The 21,851-nt window shown below is 23.4% G+C and overlaps 1 protein-coding gene across 1 annotated transcript in view; it reads left to right on the forward strand.

Annotated features, from left to right (window-relative positions):
- Nucleotides 1-21,851, forward strand: part of LOC111613899 (neuroglian-like) — a 175,093-nt gene that overhangs the window by 142,475 nt on the left and 10,767 nt on the right. The window contains exons 26-29 of the mRNA XM_023355252.1: nt 993-1,124; nt 3,008-3,166; nt 3,526-3,657; nt 5,541-5,699. Of these exons, the coding sequence (XP_023211020.1) occupies nt 993-1,124; nt 3,008-3,166; nt 3,526-3,657; nt 5,541-5,699 (582 nt within the window). The remainder of the gene's footprint in view (nt 1-992; nt 1,125-3,007; nt 3,167-3,525; nt 3,658-5,540; nt 5,700-21,851) is intronic.

Consider the following 21,851-nt stretch of genomic DNA (forward strand, 5'->3'; position numbering starts at 1 on the left):
ATTTCATAATTTAAAATTGTAGTACTTTCATTTTATTTATTTAGAAATGTGTATCAATAGTGAGTACCTTTTTTTGAAAATTATTATTAGCAAGCAACTTTTGGTCTTTCTTGTATATCTGGTTAAATTATCTATCAACATTTAAATACACTATGTATGTATTTATATATACTTATAAATTGATAGATGATGTATACTGTTTCATTATGTTTATTTTCTGTTTTGATATAAAATGTATTAAGAGTGTGAAATTACAATGTTAATTTAGCTTTATCATCATTACCAATTATTTCAGCCTAGTATGACAAATTTATTCAAGAAACTAAACAAAAACAATAGCAGTCAGAAAATCAGCATAATAAACTTCAGACAAATTCTAATGAAAAATATATAATATAAACATTTTTCAGATAAAATGTGAAATGATTATATTCTTCTACTAATTTAGAAATTTATACCAGGATTCATTTACAGTGATTGGCCATTTGTTATGTAGGTGGGCCATTTAGAAAATTTTGTAATAGACATTAAAAAAACAAACTCTGAACATACTTTTTTAATATTATTTTATTAATGTATTAATGTTACAGACAAACTATCTACTAAAAACTAATAATAGTTAACAGATTGACATTTATCATACATATTTTATGCTTTTAATATAGAATTACAATAATTTCAGTTTTAGATTAATTAATTAATTAAATGATATTAATTTGTCTGTCTATTTTTGCTTCATAGACCACATCAGAATACAGGATGTGAATTGCATGTGGTCCANGATTACTGTAAGTAAAATCTATGAGGATAACTTTAATTATTGTAAAGAAATTTTTAGATAAAGAATAAATTTTATTTAAATTGGAAATTAAATTAATTACTTTTTATCTAATACATTGTTTTTTGTTAATATTAAAACTTTTATATCTTTTGTGAAGGTTAGTAGTTTATTATTATTTAATAACAATAAACTAAAATAAATATCTTAATAGCACCTGATGTTCCTGACTTGGTCTGGTCTCGGTTGCCTGATGTTGGAGGAAAAGCAGGCATTCGAGTTACATGGGTTCCTGCAGTAGATGGTCATCCTGGAAGTCACTTTTTTGTTCAGTATAAGAAGAAAGGTATATTTTCAATTTAAACTATAATGATTATATAAGAACATTTTCTGAATTAAATAAATATTTCCATCTTTTATAAAACAAGTAATAGTTTGATTTCATTAAAAGTTAATGTAACATTGTTTGATCATTTTTTAAATGAAAAATATGATAGTTATTTTTAGAAGAAAATATTATATATTTTACAGGATTATTGTGAAGTTTATTATTTGCTAAATTATAGTCTAGATGAATTATGAATAATGATAGTATTTATAATTTCATTTGAGCTGTTGTTCATTAAGTTAGACAAAATATTAGCAGCTTCCTAATTTAAATTTTCAGGTGCCATCAAATGTGCTAATGATGTATAAACAGTATTATGAATAATACAAAATTTTCCTGTGTAGATGAATGGCCTTGGATCCCTGAAAAATGAGAAAATTCATCTGTTTTGCATTTTGTTTTAAATTTTAAATTTGAAGTTTTGTTTTTTTGTTTTTTTTGTCTTTTTTTTTAATTTTCAGTTCTGAAAGAATATTTTATAAGATTTGTCAATTTAATTAATAAACAAACTGATACAAATGAAGAAGACAAATTCAAATAATCCAATCATGGCTTAAAAATTTATAATATAAATTTTTTCTTTTGTATTTTTAATCTTGAAGATCATTTACATATGAATATTTATGCTTAATAAGTAATAAGTGAAATTTAAATATTACAGTAATTAAACTATTATAGTAAGAAAAACATTAAAATCCAGCAATGTTTTATTATGAGAAAACATTTTTTGCAACCATTAGATTCTAGAAATGGAATGAATGAATGAAAATGACAAAAATATTTGTTCTTAATAAAATATTATTGAATTTTGTTGTTATAGCTATTATGTATGTCTAGTTAACAGTTATTATTTTTATTAATTACATTACTGTATACATTTTCTATGGTTTCTTTTAAAATTTTAGTATTTTTTAAATAATTCAACTTAATTTTCTAAATTATCATTTAAAAGTTTCACACATCAAATTAATAAGTATATTTTATTTTTTAAACCTAAAAAATTATCATTGAATGTAGTTTTTGTTTACAGCTAAAACTATTAATAGGTTTTATAATTTATTAATGCTATAATTTACATATAGTTATTGTTTATTGACAGTTATGAAAAACTTTAATCAACAACTCTCTAGAATACATACATAACATACCAATATGAGTACATTTGAAATTAAGAAATATTTACTAACATTTTCATCCATTCAGATGTATAACACAGAACAAAATTGGCTACATTAAAATCGAACATGTTTTTATGAATGATTTACAAGTTCAATTTAAAATTATTTCTGGAACAAAGTATGTCTACAGTTTAAAATTATTTTTAATATTCATTATAAAATGATTTAAAATTATTTTCCAAACAAATTACATATTTAGTTTTAAAATATTTTTGAATAACTTACAAAATGCATTTAAATTATTTCCCCCAAAAATTATGTATTTAGTTTAGGATAATTTTTGTAATAACCTGTAAAAGGAGGTAAAATAATTCTCTGAACAATTATTTTCACACAAATAACTAATTTAATTTAAATTGTATCTGCTTGGCCTAGTGAGATGTATATGAGAAAAGTTGACGAAAGTTCAAAGAAAACATGCAAAACTGTCCATTCTTTGAAATTAATTCCTACTCCATTCTTAAGTGTCCTATAGATTTCAATTGATTCCAAGTATTTATAAACATGAAAACATTAGTAAATATTTCTTAATTTCAAGTGTGCTGGTATTGGTATGTTGTGTATATGATAAATTTAATTTGATATTGGAAATTGTATGATATTATTATTTGATTATGTGTATTTAAATGATTAATGACTAATAAATGATATTAAAATTTGTAGGTGATACACAATGGGAAAGTACTGCAATTGAAGAAAATCAAGACTCGGTGACTATACATGGATTAGAATTAGGATCTTTATATGAATTAAAAGTAATTGCTGTAGATGGAGGCTTTCAAACTGCTAGCAAAATAGAAGAAATTGAAACTGGAGGACTTGGTAAATTTTATTTAAAATACTTCTGAATAGAATATGTATAGATATACTAATAATATAGATTTTCATTATTATGAATATTAATGATTTTATAATAGGATAAACAGGAAATTTTATTTTAATGGATGAAACAAAATCAGCTTCCAATTTCTGCCAAGAAAATTGGAATTGATGTATTGATGAAGCTTCTAATATCACTGTTTAAGAATTATATTGTTAGAAACTTTAAAGAAATTGCATTTTTTATATGAATAAATGTATTTTTTATATTCATCTATAATTAAGGAGAATTATAATTATTTTGTCAACATATTTTATCCATATTATTTAATAACAATAAACTAAAATAAATATCTTAATAGCACCTGATGTTCCTGACTTGGTCTGGTCTCGGTTGCCTGATGTTGGAGGAAAAGCAGGCATTCGAGTTACATGGGTTCCTGCAGTAGATGGTCATCCTGGAAGTCACTTTTTTGTTCAGTATAAGAAGAAAGGTATATTTTCAATTTAAACTATAATGATTATATAAGAACATTTTCTGAATTAAATAAATATTTCCATCTTTTATAAAACAAGTAATAGTTTGATTTCATTAAAAGTTAATGTAACATTGTTTGATCATTTTTTAAATGAAAAATATGATAGTTATTTTTAGAAGAAAATATTATATATTTTACAGGATTATTGTGAAGTTTATTATTTGCTAAATTATAGTCTAGATGAATTATGAATAATGATAGTATTTATAATTTCATTTGAGCTGTTGTTCATTAAGTTAGACAAAATATTAGCAGCTTCCTAATTTAAATTTTCAGGTGCCATCAAATGTGCTAATGATGTATAAACAGTATTATGAATAATACAAAATTTTCCTGTGTAGATGAATGGCCTTGGATCCCTGAAAAATGAGAAAATTCATCTGTTTTGCATTTTGTTTTAAATTTTAAATTTGAAGTTTTGTTTTTTTGTTTTTTTTGTCTTTTTTTTTAATTTTCAGTTCTGAAAGAATATTTTATAAGATTTGTCAATTTAATTAATAAACAAACTGATACAAATGAAGAAGACAAATTCAAATAATCCAATCATGGCTTAAAAATTTATAATATAAATTTTTTCTTTTGTATTTTTAATCTTGAAGATCATTTACATATGAATATTTATGCTTAATAAGTAATAAGTGAAATTTAAATATTACAGTAATTAAACTATTATAGTAAGAAAAACATTAAAATCCAGCAATGTTTTATTATGAGAAAACATTTTTTGCAACCATTAGATTCTAGAAATGGAATGAATGAATGAAAATGACAAAAATATTTGTTCTTAATAAAATATTATTGAATTTTGTTGTTATAGCTATTATGTATGTCTAGTTAACAGTTATTATTTTTATTAATTACATTACTGTATACATTTTCTATGGTTTCTTTTAAAATTTTAGTATTTTTTAAATAATTCAACTTAATTTTCTAAATTATCATTTAAAAGTTTCACACATCAAATTAATAAGTATATTTTATTTTTTAAACCTAAAAAATTATCATTGAATGTAGTTTTTGTTTACAGCTAAAACTATTAATAGGTTTTATAATTTATTAATGCTATAATTTACATATAGTTATTGTTTATTGACAGTTATGAAAAACTTTAATCAACAACTCTCTAGAATACATACATAACATACCAATATGAGTACATTTGAAATTAAGAAATATTTACTAACATTTTCATCCATTCAGATGTATAACACAGAACAAAATTGGCTACATTAAAATCGAACATGTTTTTATGAATGATTTACAAGTTCAATTTAAAATTATTTCTGGAACAAAGTATGTCTACAGTTTAAAATTATTTTTAATATTCATTATAAAATGATTTAAAATTATTTTCCAAACAAATTACATATTTAGTTTTAAAATATTTTTGAATAACTTACAAAATGCATTTAAATTATTTCCCCCAAAAATTATGTATTTAGTTTAGGATAATTTTTGTAATAACCTGTAAAAGGAGGTAAAATAATTCTCTGAACAATTATTTTCACACAAATAACTAATTTAATTTAAATTGTATCTGCTTGGCCTAGTGAGATGTATATGAGAAAAGTTGACGAAAGTTCAAAGAAAACATGCAAAACTGTCCATTCTTTGAAATTAATTCCTACTCCATTCTTAAGTGTCCTATAGATTTCAATTGATTCCAAGTATTTATAAACATGAAAACATTAGTAAATATTTCTTAATTTCAAGTGTGCTGGTATTGGTATGTTGTGTATATGATAAATTTAATTTGATATTGGAAATTGTATGATATTATTATTTGATTATGTGTATTTAAATGATTAATGACTAATAAATGATATTAAAATTTGTAGGTGATACACAATGGGAAAGTACTGCAATTGAAGAAAATCAAGACTCGGTGACTATACATGGATTAGAATTAGGATCTTTATATGAATTAAAAGTAATTGCTGTAGATGGAGGCTTTCAAACTGCTAGCAAAATAGAAGAAATTGAAACTGGAGGACTTGGTAAATTTTATTTAAAATACTTCTGAATAGAATATGTATAGATATACTAATAATATAGATTTTCATTATTATGAATATTAATGATTTTATAATAGGATAAACAGGAAATTTTATTTTAATGGATGAAACAAAATCAGCTTCCAATTTCTGCCAAGAAAATTGGAATTGATGTATTGATGAAGCTTCTAATATCACTGTTTAAGAATTATATTGTTAGAAACTTTAAAGAAATTGCATTTTTTATATGAATAAATGTATTTTTTATATTCATCTATAATTAAGGAGAATTATAATTATTTTGTCAACATATTTTATCCATTTTTTTGTAATAATCTGAATAATATACTGCAAAAGTTATCACTAAAATTTATTTTTATATTGTAATAAATAATAAATTGACAACTTTTTATTAATTTCATTATAAAAAGTATATAGCAATAGTTATACATAATATTCATTTTTTTGGAAATAATTTAGAACTGTATTATGTAAATTTTATAAAATATACTGGTAGTGTGAATGAAGTTATAGAAATGAAATCATAACAGTTCTATATGAATATTGTATTATGCCATTTTATTATAATTATTCCAAATCATGAAGAAAGATTTGAGAACAAAATTATTTTAATATGAAAATTTTATGACTAAAACTGATTTTATTTTAGTAATATTTAACATTTTAAGTAAAATAAAAATTCAAGTATGTAATTTCAACAGTTTCCATACTTTTAAAATTGACATCAGGTTAACAGAATTTGGTTTTTAATGAAGTTTTGTTTTTCCTGTCATTTCTAGCCATAACATAACATAAAATAAAAAATGCTTATTTTCTTCTATTTAATGCAAAAATTTATTTGAAGAACTATGATATGCATATTTTTGTTGTGTAATATTCTGCATTTTCATTAAGGCAAAATAGAATATATATTGTGCTGATTCAAAAAATAAAACTAATGCCATTTTTTTTTTTACAAGAAAGCTATGAAATATTACAGTACTGGACGAAATATCTGGCAAGCTTAGAACTGGAAGTGGTCTAGATTTCTAGATTTTCTGGACATAGGCTAAATATATACTTAAAATTTAATAAAGAATGGAAAGTAAATAATGAAACTGTTTTTAACACACCATATATCAGCAGTCACACTGGAAATGGTATCATGCAATATATACATCATGAAAATCAAAACATAATGGCCATGTGGCAAACTACATAAAACTACAGCTGTACTATATAGCTTGTCAAATTCAAAACTTGCCAGTTTAAAAAAAAAAAAAAAAATGCCAGTTATCTGGTAATTCTGGATTTCTGGAAGCTAGATATTTGATCCAGTACTATATATGACAGTTATTTGTCTTTTTACTGATGAAATTCTATGAGGATTTTTAAATTTTATATTTTTAAATCATTATATGTAAATTTAGGATATTATTGAATTTCACGTGAATCTGCTTTACTGTTATTCCAAATTGTATGAAAAAAATTTTTAAAAAGTATCATTATTTAAAAAAAATAAAATAAAATAAAAGCTCTCCCAGGTTAGATTTTTGCTGTGAGAATTAGGCAAAATTTTCACTCAACATAAAGAGTAATATTTATAAATTATTTTAAATTCTTTTCAGTCTACATGAATTTAAAATATTTTTTTGCTTATCTGTCAAGAGTTTGACCAAATGTTAAGGAATGGAATTTGACATATTTAAGTCAAACCAGTCAGGAAAATTATTGTAGAAGATTGATGCATTTATTGTCCTGATTAGCTAGCCATCTAGCTAGTGATAGTAAATAAACAAGCTACCTTTTTTACTTTATGGCAATCTGGAAAAAAATGACCTCCCAGAATTTTACATTTTTGGGCTCAGGACACCTTGAAACATTGAGAAATGCAAAACAATTCAGGGGTAATTTCTGTATGTATGGATGTTAGTGTGTGAGGGGTGCACGATTTTGTTCACCATGTTTGAAGCTTAATACTCCTGTGCTTTTTGTTGAAAATTTTTGAAATTTTGCATGGAGGTTTGTTTATTAGGGGGTTTATGCTATTAAATTTTGATGATTAAAGGTCGAAGGAATGGGGAGATAGTAAGGATTGTGTGTATCTCCAGTAGGGTCGGACTTAATGATGATTTTACTCGTTATTAGCATTTAACTATTATAAAATGGCAAAAGGCTTAATTTTGAGAGTAGGGATGTGTTTTATAAAAAATTGTAAAAGTATAAAAAATTTTAAAAATAAAATGTGATAACAAATGGTACCACCAAAATTTAAAAAATGTTACCATGAAAGTTGAGCAATTCATTGCTTGTTTTTTTTATTATTTATTTTTATCATCATTATTATATTATAATTATGAAATAGAAAATAATTAAATTCATGTCATACTCAACAGAAAATATACAAATACATTACATATTTTTTTTTAATGTTTAAAAGTAATAACATTTCAGACAAATAAAAGAAAAACTTGGTGGTTATTCCATGTATTTTCTCTACTAATATAAAAACAAGTAAAATTTTAATAGGTGTTGATCTTTTATTTTTGACTATTCAACAAAAGTACTTATAAATCTTTTGTAATTAGAGTACTTCTAAAATATAGCCATAACTTTCTAGAGAATATGTTAATTAAAAAATAATAATGTTTCATTTATATAATAATTCAAATAATAATAATTCATTTATATGAAATTTTGCTCATGATCATCATGAGCAAAATTTCATATAAATGAATATTTGATAATACTTGACATCTTTAAATATAAAAAAAAATCCCTTTAAATGGTTTATTAAACAGTTAGAAATATTTTTAGATGGCAAATTAGAATTCAATTTGTGAACCAATTTAAAAATTGTGCAAAGAAGCAAATAAGACTATATTGAAATATAATGCTAAATTTTTTTGACATTTTTTTTATCGATTTAATAAAAATAGTGTTTATATTATAATTATTTTAGCTTTTTATGAAAAATTTTTAAATTATAAAACTTAGTTTTCCTAAAGTTTATTTGAAAGATTTTACTTCATTTTTAATACATTTATTGGTTGAAAAATTTAAAATATATAACAAATATAATAATTAATATTTTCATATTCTTATAAAATTAATTTTAGATGTTTTCCTAGTTTTTGACATTTACATTTAGCAAACATAGTTGATATATCTATTTTATTTGAATAATCTGCAATGGCTTTAAAACTGGCTAAAAGCTTTAGCTTCTCTATTCACATAACTAGGAATAAATTAGTATATTTATTAAATCAATATGACATTTGAAAAATAATTATTAATAGGGAGTGATAATTTAATATGCATTTTGTGTAAAATCCTACAGGAATTTACTTTGAACATAAGAATTCGAAAGACAAATTAGATTGGGAAAGATGGTATTGTGGGATCTGCGAATATCTGAGGTATGATATCCGCAGAGGTGAATGAGAAATGATTGCCACAAAAAGGAGGAGACCAGTACTATATATTACTTAACAAACTTTATGCACCAAATATATATTTATAATCGAATCACAATACGATAGGTCGGCTTAAGCCTGGCACGTGGCGGCTTACACAAAGCACAAAGGGTCTACACAAGACAATCGAAGGACACACCTTCACTGTTGCACGCCAGGAACCAGAATGAATGGTTTCTGGTTCCCCACTATATATAACTCCTCCACCAATGTCACCGTGCTGCCACACAAAAATCGCCCAAAACACAAATAAAACCGCGCGTACAGCAATCGCGACGATCGTTTACATTAATTACATTAATAAAATATATACATATATACACAAAGATGATTATAGGTAAAAGAAAAAACAAATTTTTTTTTTTTTTTTTACAACAGAGACCGACAATATACACGCGGATGACACAGTATATATTTTAAAAATTTTACTTTAATAAAAATTATCACATAATTAAAAGTTCAATTTGATTTTTATTTTTTTTTTTTTATTTACAGGAAGATCTTAAAATATATTTTTGGTGAAGAATAAAAATAAAAAATATATATAATTTGATTTAAAAAGTTACTAAATAAAATTTTAAAAAAGAATTTTAAACCTTAAAATCTTTATTTAGAAAAATATATATAATGACAAATATTTACTGCATTTTATAATTTTTATATTAATTGTATATTCTTTGTTATGATGTAAAATTTATTTTTTATTGCTTTTTTAAAGTCATACATTTAATTGTTGCTTATTTGCATATATGTTAATAAGTATTTTTTTTTATGCCAGTTTAAAAATATGGCTTATATATAATTATCACTTATACCACATTAGTAAAGAACTAAAAGTTTTATATTTTAATCATCAATATTTGATAATTTAAAACAGGAACAACAACTCAAATTTATCAGGAATGTTAAGAAATTTTCATTTTTATAAAATGAAGAAATGAAGTCTATTTCAAGATCACATTATCATTAATGGAAATATATTTTTAATTAATATATAAATTTATTATTATTAGTCTCATAAAATACAGTCAACTCTTGATTATCTAGAAATGGAAATTAATTAATTGAATTATTTCAATTATTTTACATCTATTTAATTTAATTACATTTAAAATAATAAATGTTATTTACAATTCACATTTTGTATAAAGATCCAAACAAATATTTCTTATATTGAATTTGATAAAAATTTAAGATGGTAACAAATTCTAATATATCTACTTTGTAAATATTCATAATTTAGATTGTAAATCTTATTAGTACATTTTTAATAGAGAATATCAAATATCAAAAATCAGTTAATTGTGAGATATTTTAATATTATCGTTTTATGGATTGTTAAAACTGATTTGAGATAACATTTGTTATTCATGATTCAGTTGCTTCATTAGAAATGATTAAATTACAAATAACAACATGCAGTAGTTATAAACAAGTTTTAATTATTGTTAAAATGTAGCTCTGTTAACTGTGTATGGCTATATGACAATGATAGTTTGTGTTGTCCACACTTTATTTGCAACATTTATTAATATTTTATTTATTTCATATGTTATTGATGATGATATTAACATAAGATTTAAAATTAAATTTTTGTATTAAATATTATAACTCATCTCCAAAAGACTAAATATTTAGTATTTGTTATAAAACTTTTTGTTTGGTTTTGGATAATTATCTAAAAATGAAAGTAATATGGAATGTTCCTAAACATTTATATTGATATTTCTACTTAAATCATTTCATAATTTAAAATTGTAGTACTTTCATTTTATTTATTTAGAAATGTGTATCAATAGTGAGTACCTTTTTTTGAAAATTATTATTAGCAAGCAACTTTTGGTCTTTCTTGTATATCTGGTTAAATTATCTATCAACATTTAAATACACTATGTATGTATTTATATATACTTATAAATTGATAGATGATGTATACTGTTTCATTATGTTTATTTTCTGTTTTGATATAAAATGTATTAAGAGTGTGAAATTACAATGTTAATTTAGCTTTATCATCATTACCAATTATTTCAGCCTAGTATGACAAATTTATTCAAGAAACTAAACAAAAACAATAGCAGTCAGAAAATCAGCATAATAAACTTCAGACAAATTCTAATGAAAAATATATATTATAAACATTTTTCAGATAAAATGTGAAATGATTATATTCTTCTACTAATTTAGAAATTTATACCAGGATTCATTTACAGTGATTGGCCATTTGTTATGTAGGTGGGCCATTTAGAAAATTTTGTAATAGACATTAAAAAAACAAACTCTGAACATACTTTTTTAATATTATTTTATTAATGTATTAATGTTACAGACAAACTATCTACTAAAAACTAATAATAGTTAACAGATTGACATTTATCATACATATTTTATGCTTTTAATATAGAATTACAATAATTTCAGTTTTAGATTAATTAATTAATTAAATGATATTAATTTGTCTGTCTATTTTTGCTTCATAGACCACATCAGAATACAGGATGTGAATTGCATGTGGTCCATGGGCTGCAGATTTGACATTCCTGATCATACAATTTGTTTGTTTTTAAGGCAGAAATTCCCATAAAAATTTTTAGAGATTTCTGTTTCCATCTTCAGATGACTTCTACTATTCAATTGAAATATGGATATTTATAAATTAGTAGAAAGGTGTAAATATATGTCACTTTATCTGGATAATTATTCTGTTGTGTGTCATTGTTTAGAACAATTCAATTCATCTGAATATTAGTATTCTGATTTTAGTTTAAAGAAAAAATTACAGATATACAGTACCTGCATGCTGCTATAAAAGCACTTTCGCTTAAACTGTTCAGACTTCTTCAGTTACAACATAAAGAACAAAAGAATGTAGTTTAATTTTCAAAATTTTTAACTTTCTCTATGATTATAAAACATCTGATACAAGAAACTTAAGTAAAATTAGTACAAGTGGTACAGATAACTCAAAATGATTTCAATTATTTGTATCACATCATTATAATTCACAGAATATTGCCAAGTTTCACACATTTTTATGACAATTATTTATATGGCCAGTTGCTTGGTCACTTCATTCTTTTAATATATTTATTCAAATTTATTGACTATTTGTTCCTGTTAACACCTTTCATAATTATATTTTTTCTTAATGAAGTAAAAAAATGTAATAATGATATTTTTTATTCATTAGAATGACACAAAAATTAAAAATGGATAAACTTGAGTTGACTTGACAGGACTTAGAAAATGAAATTATTTTGTTTGCTTTGCTGGTTTTTTTTATACATGCTTGAGCAAATTTATATTGTAATTTGCAGTAAAATATTTTGTTAATTGACAATTAGTCTGTAACATTGTATAATTTTTTTTTGTTGCTTTATATAATTTTGTATATTGAAATGCTTTAGTTGACAAATAAACATAATTTTTTTTTAAAAATAGCACAAGTATTATATCAATATGTTTATTATACACAGTTTTTATAAGTAATGGTTTATTTAAATCTTTTATCTTAATATGTAAAATTTTTATGTAAGTTTGTTTCTTAAAATCTTTATTTTACAAAGAACATAAATAAATTGTTATTCTTTTATAGAGAATCAATTAATTTCAATTTTATTATAAAAATATTACTGTTCTTAATTTCTAGTTAAAGTATTTCAACAGAAAAAAAAAATGTATTTACTACAGTTACTTTTTCTTTTTGATATATTAAAAAGTGTTAATTTGAAAAAGATGGCTTAATATTTTGAATATTACTTATTGACATATGATTTTAAAGTAAATTTAAGCTCATTTAGTATTTAGTATTTAATTTTTAGCAAAACTTAAGTCTAAACATTAGAATATTCTTTTTATGTAATTGTACAATCACAAAAAAATTTGAATTTTGTAGAGTTTAAAAATCATATTCATATAATGTGAGATTATATTCAATTAAAATCATTCTTTATTTTCAAAAATTTACAAATTGTTTCAATAAATATTCATGAAATAAGTTTAAATTAGTTTGAGTTTATATAACTTTTTGAATTTTAATTTGAAAAATTATTTTATAAGATGGTCTAAAATGTGTAAATCTGAAATGTTAATATTTTCAATTGTTTTTAAATTTTATTAACTCTTAGTAATGTTTCTTGTGATTGGATAATGTTTCAATCAATTTAAATAGAAGAATTTGATATTTTTTATTGAGATAAATATTTTAGGAATTTGTATGTTATATTTAGAGAACTTGAAGTGAAAACTGATCTTGCACATGAAGTTTTGCAACCTGGGATCTTTATCTTTGCTTTTTATTTCTCATCCATATATATTAAAGTTGATGGAACATCTCAGTAATATAGAGATTCTGGCACCCTTCTCCTCCACTCTCAGATGGATACCTTATATCTTCATACTTTAAATTTGCATTACTGTTTTCTTTATATCATGAGTCATTATAATGGTTTTGAATAATAAACATATATATGTTCACAGACATTTTTGTATTAAATTCAATTTATGATTAAAATATTGAAGTATATAAACATTAGCTACAATTTTTTGATCAGATTAAAATATAAAAACTGTAGACATCACAAGACAGTTTTATTTTGTATCAAATACAGCACTTCAAAAAGTTTTACTCTGTTGCTACACATGCTCAAATTCTTAGACAAGTTTATTGTTGATGGGACTACAATGACCCTATTCAATAATCTTGCCCTCCTGATCTCATCTCTAGATTTTTTTTTTTTTTTTTTTTTGTGAGGACTGTATATACAAAAAAGTTATTGACATTGCAAAGATGAAACATCAGATAATAGAAGCAGTGGTTCAGTTTCCCAGGATATAACTGGAAACACTTGGCAAAAATTCAATTACAGATTATATTATACAGTACTGTTCTACTAAAGATCATTATCAAAGTTTACTAAATTTCTTAGATACCTGTGGCTTTATGAAGAAAAACTTCGAGTTACTATAATTGTTGCAAAAAACTATTTATTTATGTCTGTTTTGGTTTTTATTATATATGTTAATCTGGTTAATAAATTGTAGGAACCCTATATGTCATAGATTGGCACAAATTAGAAAAATATTACATTAATAAACCATGATCTAGTATTATTTTAATAATATAATATCTTTCAATTCAAAATAATTCATGGTAAATGTTTGATTTTTTTTAAACAGCAATACTCATTAATGAGAATTATTTTATAACATAGTTATTGAAATAGCAGCTAATAAAACACTCTGAAACGACTGGAGACATTAATAGTTAACAATATAATTTTAATGCCTGTGATTATCTTATTGACAAAGTACTATTATTAGGTAAAAGTCAGATATTATATGTGAAATTTATACATGTATTAACTATGTACCAATAGTGACTATTTCTAATTGTAGTTAAATTTTAATTTAAAAAAATATTGGCTATTTACTGGTTACTTTTGAGTTAGTGACATTCTCCTCGTGTCGTTTTTCAGTGGCACCTTGGAAAAGGATTACGTGCATTGTTAATACGTGGAATCAAGTGTCGCCAGTGAATAACAATCACAGTTGATTCCAATGTTTGAGTTATAAAGGTAGAAATTAGATAACCGTTTTCTTGAACAATTTTTACGGAATGTTGAGTTTCCGAAACTCTATTACATTGATAACTGGCTAAATCTTTGGGAAAATTTTTTAGTCAGAAGGCCATACCCAATTTCAAGTTTTATTGCAGGCTACATAAGTGTTATATTCAGACTACACATGCACAAAACATATATTTTGATAGATGTTTATACTGAAAAAGAAACAGTAAACATAATTTCATAACCCCAAATTAAACTTGCTGTATAATTTATTAGGCGGCTTAAGTCATAAATCCACAAATGAGTGCAGATTTCTTATCTCTGGAGTAAATAACGATAAATTTGGAAAAGTGATTTTATAAGTTAAAAAATCCTAATGTAAAAGAATAAATTTAATTTCAAAATTCAAAACACAAGTGATAAATGTCTTGTGAACAACAGTATCCTGTAAATTACTCTTAAATTATGCATTCAACAATTTTTCCAGATTATGAATACAGTCGGTATAAGTGTTTTTCAAATTAATTTATATCAACTGTGGATGAATTTTAGTCAATCTGAATTGGTTTAATTTGAAATTTCATTATTCTTAAATTAATCATTACAGAAATACTTTGAGTTACTTAAGTAATGCAGACTGTAGACCTTTACATAAGTCAAATTTGTAAATTGCTTAAGTGTAAGTACGTAATTAATAACTCAATACTGTATATTTTATTATTATATGCATACTGTACATATATTATTTATTTTTATTTTTTTGTATGTTACTCTACTGAGATTTTTTCCAATTTTTGAGATTTACATTTTACGTAACTGCAAATTTACATAAGTTGCCTGTTACATAACTCAGGGTATTACTTTATTTTAGAATTAAACATTTGGAGTAAAATTAAATTTGAAAAATTCGTCAAATTTACAAAGAAAAAGGCATTCCTAATGAATATTGTTTCTGATGACGTCAGTGCTCAGTATAGTTCACAGAGAGATTCTAATGCAAATTTCTTTCGAAAAAGAATAATTTTCAGTCGAATTAATATGGAAATCTTCCAATGTATGAAAGAAAAAATTACTATATTTTAACTTTTAAATGAGCAAAACTGAAATGCAAAATAACTTAAAAATTCATTTGTATAAGGGAGAATATAATGTAATTCATTAAAATTTATATACCAGTCGACCCCCTATAACACTGTTGATTATTCCGTTTTATATGAATTCCATGTTGTACGAGTCACTTAGATTTTACAAATACGTGAGCCGTTCACANTCATGAAGAAAGATTTGAGAACAAAATTATTTTAATATGAAAATTTTATGACTAAAACTGATTTTATTTTAGTAATATTTAACATTTTAAGTAAAATAAAAATTCAAGTATGTAATTTCAACAGTTTCCATACTTTTAAAATTGACATCAGGTTAACAGAATTTGGTTTTTAATGAAGTTTTGTTTTTCCTGTCATTTCTAGCCATAACATAACATAAAATAAAAAATGCTTATTTTCTTCTATTTAATGCAAAAATTTATTTGAAGAACTATGATATGCATATTTTTGTTGTGTAATATTCTGCATTTTCATTAAGGCAAAATAGAATATATATTGTGCTGATTCAAAAAATAAAACTAATGCCATTTTTTTTTTTACAAGAAAGCTATGAAATATTACAGTACTGGACGAAATATCTGGCAAGCTTAGAACTGGAAGTGGTCTAGATTTCTAGATTTTCTGGACATAGGCTAAATATATACTTAAAATTTAATAAAGAATGGAAAGTAAATAATGAAACTGTTTTTAACACACCATATATCAGCAGTCACACTGGAAATGGTATCATGCAATATATACATCATGAAAATCAAAACATAATGGCCATGTGGCAAACTACATAAAACTACAGCTGTACTATATAGCTTGTCAAATTCAAAACTTGCCAGTTTAAAAAAAAAAAAAAAAATGCCAGTTATCTGGTAATTCTGGATTTCTGGAAGCTAGATATTTGATCCAGTACTATATATGACAGTTATTTGTCTTTTTACTGATGAAATTCTATGAGGATTTTTAAATTTTATATTTTTAAATCATTATATGTAAATTTAGGATATTATTGAATTTCACGTGAATCTGCTTTACTGTTATTCCAAATTGTATGAAAAAAATTTTTAAAAAGTATCATTATTTAAAAAAAATAAAATAAAATAAAAGCTCTCCCAGGTTAGATTTTTGCTGTGAGAATTAGGCAAAATTTTCACTCAACATAAAGAGTAATATTTATAAATTATTTTAAATTATTTTCAGTCTACATGAATTTAAAATATTTTTTTGCTTATCTGTCAAGAGTTTGACCAAATGTTAAGGAATGGAATTTGACATATTTAAGTCAAACCAGTCAGGAAAATTATTGTAGAAGATTGATGCATTTATTGTCCTGATTAGCTAGCCATCTAGCTAGTGATAGTAAATAAACAAGCTACCTTTTTTACTTTATGGCAATCTGGAAAAAAATGACCTCCCAGAATTTTACATTTTTGGGCTCAGGACACCTTGAAACATTGAGAAATGCAAAACAATTCAGGGGTAATTTCTGTATGTATGGATGTTAGTGTGTGAGGGGTGCACGATTTTGTTCACCATGTTTGAAGCTTAATACTCCTGTGCTTTTTGTTGAAAATTTTTGAAATTTTGCATGGAGGTTTGTTTATTAGGGGGTTTATGCTATTAAATTTTGATGATTAAAGGTCGAAGGAATGGGGAGATAGTAAGGATTGTGTGTATCTCCAGTAGGGTCGGACTTAATGATGATTTTACTCGTTATTAGCATTTAACTATTATAAAATGGCAAAAGGCTTAATTTTGAGAGTAGGGATGTGTTTTATAAAAAATTGTAAAAGTATAAAAAATTTTAAAAATAAAATGTGATAACAAATGGTACCACCAAAATTTAAAAAATGTTACCATGAAAGTTGAGCAATTCATTGCTTGTTTTTTTTATTATTTATTTTTATCATCATTATTATATTATAATTATGAAATAGAAAATAATTAAATTCATGTCATACTCAACAGAAAATATACAAATACATTACATATTTTTTTTTAATGTTTAAAAGTAATAACATTTCAGACAAATAAAAGAAAAACTTGGTGGTTATTCCATGTATTTTCTCTACTAATATAAAAACAAGTAAAATTTTAATAGGTGTTGATCTTTTATTTTTGACTATTCAACAAAAGTACTTATAAATCTTTTGTAATTAGAGTACTTCTAAAATATAGCCATAACTTTCTAGAGAATATGTTAATTAAAAAATAATAATGTTTCATTTATATAATAATTCAAATAATAATAATTCATTTATATGAAATTTTGCTCATGATCATCATGAGCAAAATTTCATATAAATGAATATTTGATAATACTTGACATCTTTAAATATAAAAAAAAATCCCTTTAAATGGTTTATTAAACAGTTAGAAATATTTTTAGATGGCAAATTAGAATTCAATTTGTGAACCAATTTAAAAATTGTGCAAAGAAGCAAATAAGACTATATTGAAATATAATGCTAAATTTTTTTGACATTTTTTTTATCGATTTAATAAAAATAGTGTTTATATTATAATTATTTTAGCTTTTTATGAAAAATTTTTAAATTATAAAACTTAGTTTTCCTAAAGTTTATTTGAAAGATTTTACTTCATTTTTAATACATTTATTGGTTGAAAAATTTAAAATATATAACAAATATAATAATTAATATTTTCATATTCTTATAAAATTAATTTTAGATGTTTTCCTAGTTTTTGACATTTACATTTAGCAAACATAGTTGATATATCTATTTTATTTGAATAATCTGCAATGGCTTTAAAACTGGCTAAAAGCTTTAGCTTCTCTATTCACATAACTAGGAATAAATTAGTATATTTATTAAATCAATATGACATTTGAAAAATAATTATTAATAGGGAGTGATAATTTAATATGCATTTTGTGTAAAATCCTACAGGAATTTACTTTGAACATAAGAATTCGAAAGACAAATTAGATTGGGAAAGATGGTATTGTGGGATCTGCGAATATCTGAGGTATGATATCCGCAGAGGTGAATGAGAAATGATTGCCACAAAAAGGAGGAGACCAGTACTATATATTACTTAACAAACTTTATGCACCAAATATATATTTATAATCGAATCACAATACGATAGGTCGGCTTAAGCCTGGCACGTGGCGGCTTACACAAAGCACAAAGGGTCTACACAAGACAATCGAAGGACACACCTTCACTGTTGCACGCCAGGAACCAGAATGAATGGTTTCTGGTTCCCCACTATATATAACTCCTCCACCAATGTCACCGTGCTGCCACACAAAAATCGCCCAAAACACAAATAAAACCGCGCGTACAGCAATCGCGACGATCGTTTACATTAATTACATTAATAAAATATATACATATATACACAAAGATGATTATAGGTAAAAGAAAAAACAAATTTTTTTTTTTTTTTTTACAACAGAGACCGACAATATACACGCGGATGACACAGTATATATTTTAAAAATTTTACTTTAATAAAAATTATCACATAATTAAAAGTTCAATTTGATTTTTATTTTTTTTTTTTTATTTACAGGAAGATCTTAAAATATATTTTTGGTGAAGAATAAAAATAAAAAATATATATAATTTGATTTAAAAAGTTACTAAATAAAATTTTAAAAAAGAATTTTAAACCTTAAAATCTTTATTTAGAAAAATATATATAATGACAAATATTTACTGCATTTTATAATTTTTATATTAATTGTATATTCTTTGTTATGATGTAAAATTTATTTTTTATTGCTTTTTTAAAGTCATACATTTAATTGTTGCTTATTTGCATATATGTTAATAAGTATTTTTTTTTATGCCAGTTTAAAAATATGGCTTATATATAATTATCACTTATACCACATTAGTAAAGAACTAAAAGTTTTATATTTTAATCATCAATATTTGATAATTTAAAACAGGAACAACAACTCAAATTTATCAGGAATGTTAAGAAATTTTCATTTTTATAAAATGAAGAAATGAAGTCTATTTCAAGATCACATTATCATTAATGGAAATATATTTTTAATTAATATATAAATTTATTATTATTAGTCTCATAAAATACAGTCAACTCTTGATTATCTAGAAATGGAAATTAATTAATTGAATTATTTCAATTATTTTACATCTATTTAATTTAATTACATTTAAAATAATAAATGTTATTTACAATTCACATTTTGTATAAAGATCCAAACAAATATTTCTTATATTGAATTTGATAAAAATTTAAGATGGTAACAAATTCTAATATATCTACTTTGTAAATATTCATAATTTAGATTGTAAATCTTATTAGTACATTTTTAATAGAGAATATCAAATATCAAAAATCAGTTAATTGTGAGATATTTTAATATTATCGTTTTATGGATTGTTAAAACTGATTTGAGATAACATTTGTTATTCATGATTCAGTTGCTTCATTAGAAATGATTAAATTACAAATAACAACATGCAGTAGTTATAAACAAGTTTTAATTATTGTTAAAATGTAGCTCTGTTAACTGTGTATGGCTATATGACAATGATAGTTTGTGTTGTCCACACTTTATTTGCAACATTTATTAATATTTTATTTATTTCATATGTTATTGATGATGATATTAACATAAGATTTAAAATTAAATTTTTGTATTAAATATTATAACTCATCTCCAAAAGACTAAATATTTAGTATTTGTTATAAAACTTTTTGTTTGGTTTTGGATAATTATCTAAAAATGAAAGTAATATGGAATGTTCCTAAACATTTATATTGATATTTCTACTTAAATCATTTCATAATTTAAAATTGTAGTACTTTCATTTTATTTATTTAGAAATGTGTATCAATAGTGAGTACCTTTTTTTGAAAATTATTATTAGCAAGCAACTTTTGGTCTTTCTTGTATATCTGGTTAAATTATCTATCAACATTTAAATACACTATGTATGTATTTATATATACTTATAAATTGATAGATGATGTATACTGTTTCATTATGTTTATTTTCTGTTTTGATATAAAATGTATTAAGAGTGTGAAATTACAATGTTAATTTAGCTTTATCATCATTACCAATTATTTCAGCCTAGTATGACAAATTTATTCAAGAAACTAAACAAAAACAATAGCAGTCAGAAAATCAGCATAATAAACTTCAGACAAATTCTAATGAAAAATATATATTATAAACATTTTTCAGATAAAATGTGAAATGATTATATTCTTCTACTAATTTAGAAATTTATACCAGGATTCATTTACAGTGATTGGCCATTTGTTATGTAGGTGGGCCATTTAGAAAATTTTGTAATAGACATTAAAAAAACAAACTCTGAACATACTTTTTTAATATTATTTTATTAATGTATTAATGTTACAGACAAACTATCTACTAAAAACTAATAATAGTTAACAGATTGACATTTATCATACATATTTTATGCTTTTAATATAGAATTACAATAATTTCAGTTTTAGATTAATTAATTAATTAAATGATATTAATTTGTCTGTCTATTTTTGCTTCATAGACCACATCAGAATACAGGATGTGAATTGCATGTGGTCCATGGGCTGCAGATTTGACATTCCTGATCATACAATTTGTTTGTTTTTAAGGCAGAAATTCCCATAAAAATTTTTAGAGATTTCTGTTTCCATCTTCAGATGACTTCTACTATTCAATTGAAATATGGATATTTATAAATTAGTAGAAAGGTGTAAATATATGTCACTTTATCTGGATAATTATTCTGTTGTGTGTCATTGTTTAGAACAATTCAATTCATCTGAATATTAGTATTCTGATTTTAGTTTAAAGAAAAAATTACAGATATACAGTACCTGCATGCTGCTATAAAAGCACTTTCGCTTAAACTGTTCAGACTTCTTCAGTTACAACATAAAGAACAAAAGAATGTAGTTTAATTTTCAAAATTTTTAACTTTCTCTATGATTATAAAACATCTGATACAAGAAACTTAAGTAAAATTAGTACAAGTGGTACAGATAACT

This window comes from Centruroides sculpturatus, unplaced genomic scaffold (assembly GCF_000671375.1).
Source record: "Centruroides sculpturatus isolate CEXI.00-Female unplaced genomic scaffold, Cexi_2.0 scaffold961, whole genome shotgun sequence".
Lineage (NCBI taxonomy): Eukaryota > Metazoa > Arthropoda > Arachnida > Scorpiones > Buthidae > Centruroides > Centruroides sculpturatus.